The sequence below is a fragment of the Uranotaenia lowii genome, chromosome 3, assembly GCF_029784155.1.
Source record: "Uranotaenia lowii strain MFRU-FL chromosome 3, ASM2978415v1, whole genome shotgun sequence".
Classification (NCBI taxonomy): Eukaryota; Metazoa; Arthropoda; class Insecta; order Diptera; family Culicidae; genus Uranotaenia; species Uranotaenia lowii.
Window position 1 is genome coordinate 333,645,435 of NC_073693.1, and position 3,043 is coordinate 333,648,477.

General features: G+C 36.7%; 1 protein-coding gene across 1 annotated transcript; it reads left to right on the forward strand.

The window, feature by feature from the left end:
• The first annotated feature begins 1,095 nt into the window (after window positions 1-1,095).
• On the forward strand, window positions 1,096-2,515 carry LOC129750529 (uncharacterized). The gene is made up of 3 exons (XM_055745483.1): window positions 1,096-1,612; window positions 1,671-1,872; window positions 1,943-2,515. The coding sequence occupies exons 1-3, from the start codon at window positions 1,245-1,247 to the stop codon at window positions 2,171-2,173; spliced, it is 801 nt and encodes a 266-aa protein (XP_055601458.1). The 5' UTR covers window positions 1,096-1,244; the 3' UTR covers window positions 2,174-2,515.
• Window positions 2,516-3,043: the final 528 nt, after the last annotated feature.

Below are 3,043 nucleotides of genomic sequence, written 5' to 3' on the forward strand. Positions count from 1 at the left end.
GCAACTACTCTTTTTGGTTTAAGTTTTCTTTAAAATACTACGAAAATTATCCAATCAGTTTCACCAATATGGCCATCGGGGAGACATCGACACCTGGTCGAGCTCCCATGTGGCGTTCATTATAATTTGCAAATCGATGGAGAAATTTGTTCCAGCTGACACCAGGGCGTAATTATTAGTCTCACGCCAAGCTTGAACCGTGATTATTGTGGTTATTATCGCGAATATTCTTAGCACCAATTAATTGCTGTGGATGTTTCAATAAACGCAGATTCCAAATTGAAGTCCACAATAGTACTTTTTGAAGAGGACTAAAACGTTATTTGAAAAACAAAAATGTATTTTCAATATATTTTAACTAATAATGTTGCTTTCAACAACCAAAAAGACATTGCTCGTATCAAACCATTCAAAAGTTTTTACCACAAACCTTGATTTCTGTAACATTTTTTATTCTGACAAAAGCTCGATATTTTATTTTATTTTTCTGTAACTACACGTTAATTGCCATCCTTTGTTTCTCACTAACAGAGTCTACATTGTCATTATCGTAATGTACGGATGCATAATTTTCAAAACTAGTTAAGGGAACTTATACAGATGGCAAATTAACTGTTTCAATTGCTTTTAGGTTGATTAAAATAAAGTGTAACTTGCAATAACCCAATCAATTCCAATAGCCACGCGGATCACAACAAACATCGCATCGAGGATGAATCTTAACTTTTGTGCTAATTTTGAAAGAATCAAACAAGGTTACCGGAAGTTGATTAAATCTTATGTCAATCTTAAATCGCCAGGAACTGATTGCTTCCGACTGATGCAATTTGTTGCGTTACTGGGAGGTGAAAAGTGATTCTATACAGTGTTTTGATTTGATAAATTTTAACATTTGATTTTTTTTATTAGGGATCCAAAAAGTATCAGCATCCAGATGGCAGTGGGGCTGGAAAATTATTACCAATCTTTTAATGATTTATTCATACATGTACTCATTTTTTCTAATTGGAATCATTTTCTATGAAAGAGATTTTGACCCGATCAGGATTCTGCGGGCATTTATATTTCTGTTAGGCATTCTAGCAATGGTGAATGGATTCGTTTGGAGCGGATTCTACGAAACCATTAGCGAGGTGAAGTTGTTCATTTTATCGAAAAACATCTGTTCGGGTGACCAGCAATTCGATGAACAGATTCGGCTTCAAACTTGGAAATCTATTCACCGTACATTTTTGGTGCTTTTGATGAGTTTGAGTTTATATTCACTGTTTCCATTGAATCCCTATTACATGAGAAGCTTTTCCTTTTGGATCCAGCTAACATCCCGCTATTTTGGATCGATTGGAGGTCACAGTTTAACTTATGTGAATGTTGTAACCTTGATATATTTCTTCTTCAGTCGGTATTTTTGCTGCAGCTCCACGCTTACAGGAATAATTCGTGGTTTGACGGGAGAGCTCAAGTTGATTGAAAAAGGGTACGAGCTCATTCGGCTCCGAATGAAATTTGAGCAATCATCCCGAGCTGGTATTTTTTACGAAACATTCGAATTTTGGAAGGAACTGCAGGACGAAATCAATGCCATGACTCGACAGTATCGAGCAGTTCTTGTGTAAGTCACGAAAAGTTCGGTTTACCCTTGAAACACTAATTCATTCTACAAATTTCAGTATGTTTTTCAAAATCAGCAAAGCAGTGCGTGTTGCATTTTTTATCAGTTACTATTTCGTGGGTAGTACGGCAGCCCTTCTCTTGCTAGAAACCATCCTGGTAGGAGGACTGGCAACCCTAGCCATGGCTGTGAGTTGTGTTTCTGCTCTAATCTTGGAATGCTACTGGTATTGCCGTTCAGTGGACAGTTTCAATGAAGTGGTAAGACTGGATTCGACCTCAAAGACGAAAGCCGGCATATTTAAACACATTTTTTTTTTAAATATTACAGAACGAAATGATCGGGCTTAACACACTGGAAACGATTGCAAAGATTCCACACATCGCAAGCCGGCATCGAGAGTATCGCAATGTGACTGCCACTCTGAGACAAATTCATCTCATTGCTCGTCAAGGGGTGACCATTTCCTGTACCGATTCTTTGATCGTCAGCACCCCCACCGTTTCGGCGACAGTGCATATGATCTATACAGCTTTCACGTTTGTTGCAAATGTCAACTAGGTTGGATGTATACAATATTGATCCCTTGGAGAGTAAGATTTCCTTTGAATAGTTGCACGCGTTTAATCTTATATATAAAAATGGAGGCGTTTTCTTTGTAACAACATCACGTATGAACGGACGGTCAAAATGAAGTGAAATTTGGTATCCGAGGGTTTTTTGGGTCAAAGATGATTTGTATAATAGTTTCAAGAATCTCACTTTCTATGGAAGGCGGGTTTCTATACAAAATCAACTAGAAACGGGACAAAACTGGAACAGCTTGAAGGCGATTTTCACAAAAACTGATTCACGAGCACGAAGTAGTTAAAGAACTGGAAACATTTTCCAACGATATATTAAGGAACGGTTAAAACGAAGTTTACCGGGTCAGCTAGTAGTTCTATAGATTATTGTATGTTAGAATAGACTGAGTCGATTTGGTGTGATATTTTAACTTCTCAAACCCTGGGGTCTAAAAAGTTTCGTTTTGGTTCGAAACTGATACATGAAATTTACAGTATTTTCAAAATACGTTTACATGAGTTAATAAAAACTTTTAGGTTTGTATGGGAAAATTGAATATTTTGTTCTGAAACATCAACACCTTTTTTGTTTCTTCTGTGGAGCAGTCTTCCCGAGCAGACTTTGATGCCCAAATTGATAGAAAACTGTGAGCAAAATGTGGTCTTAACAGCAAAATGTGAGCATAACTTGCTGTTGAAATTTCTGGGACAGCAAAATTAAGTGTAATTAAGGTATCAAAAATTTTGATTTGACAGCAAACTAAGACCAGATTTAGGTATTAACAGCAAACTTCAAGCAAAATTTGGTGTAGAATTTAATATGATAGCAAAACTTGGTATAATTGAGGTGTTCATTGTTTTATAA

Excerpts from the sequence above, each read along its gene's own strand:
- LOC129750529 (XM_055745483.1), top strand. The coding sequence starts at position 1,245 with ATGAGTTTGAGTTTATATTCACTGTTTCCATTGAATCCCTATTACATG. Across the intron at positions 1,613-1,670 it reads CAGTATCGAGCAGTTCTTGT|TATGTTTTTCAAAATCAGCA; the intron begins GTAAGTCACGAA and ends TACAAATTTCAG. Across the intron at positions 1,873-1,942 it reads TGGACAGTTTCAATGAAGTG|AACGAAATGATCGGGCTTAA; the intron begins GTAAGACTGGAT and ends TAAATATTACAG.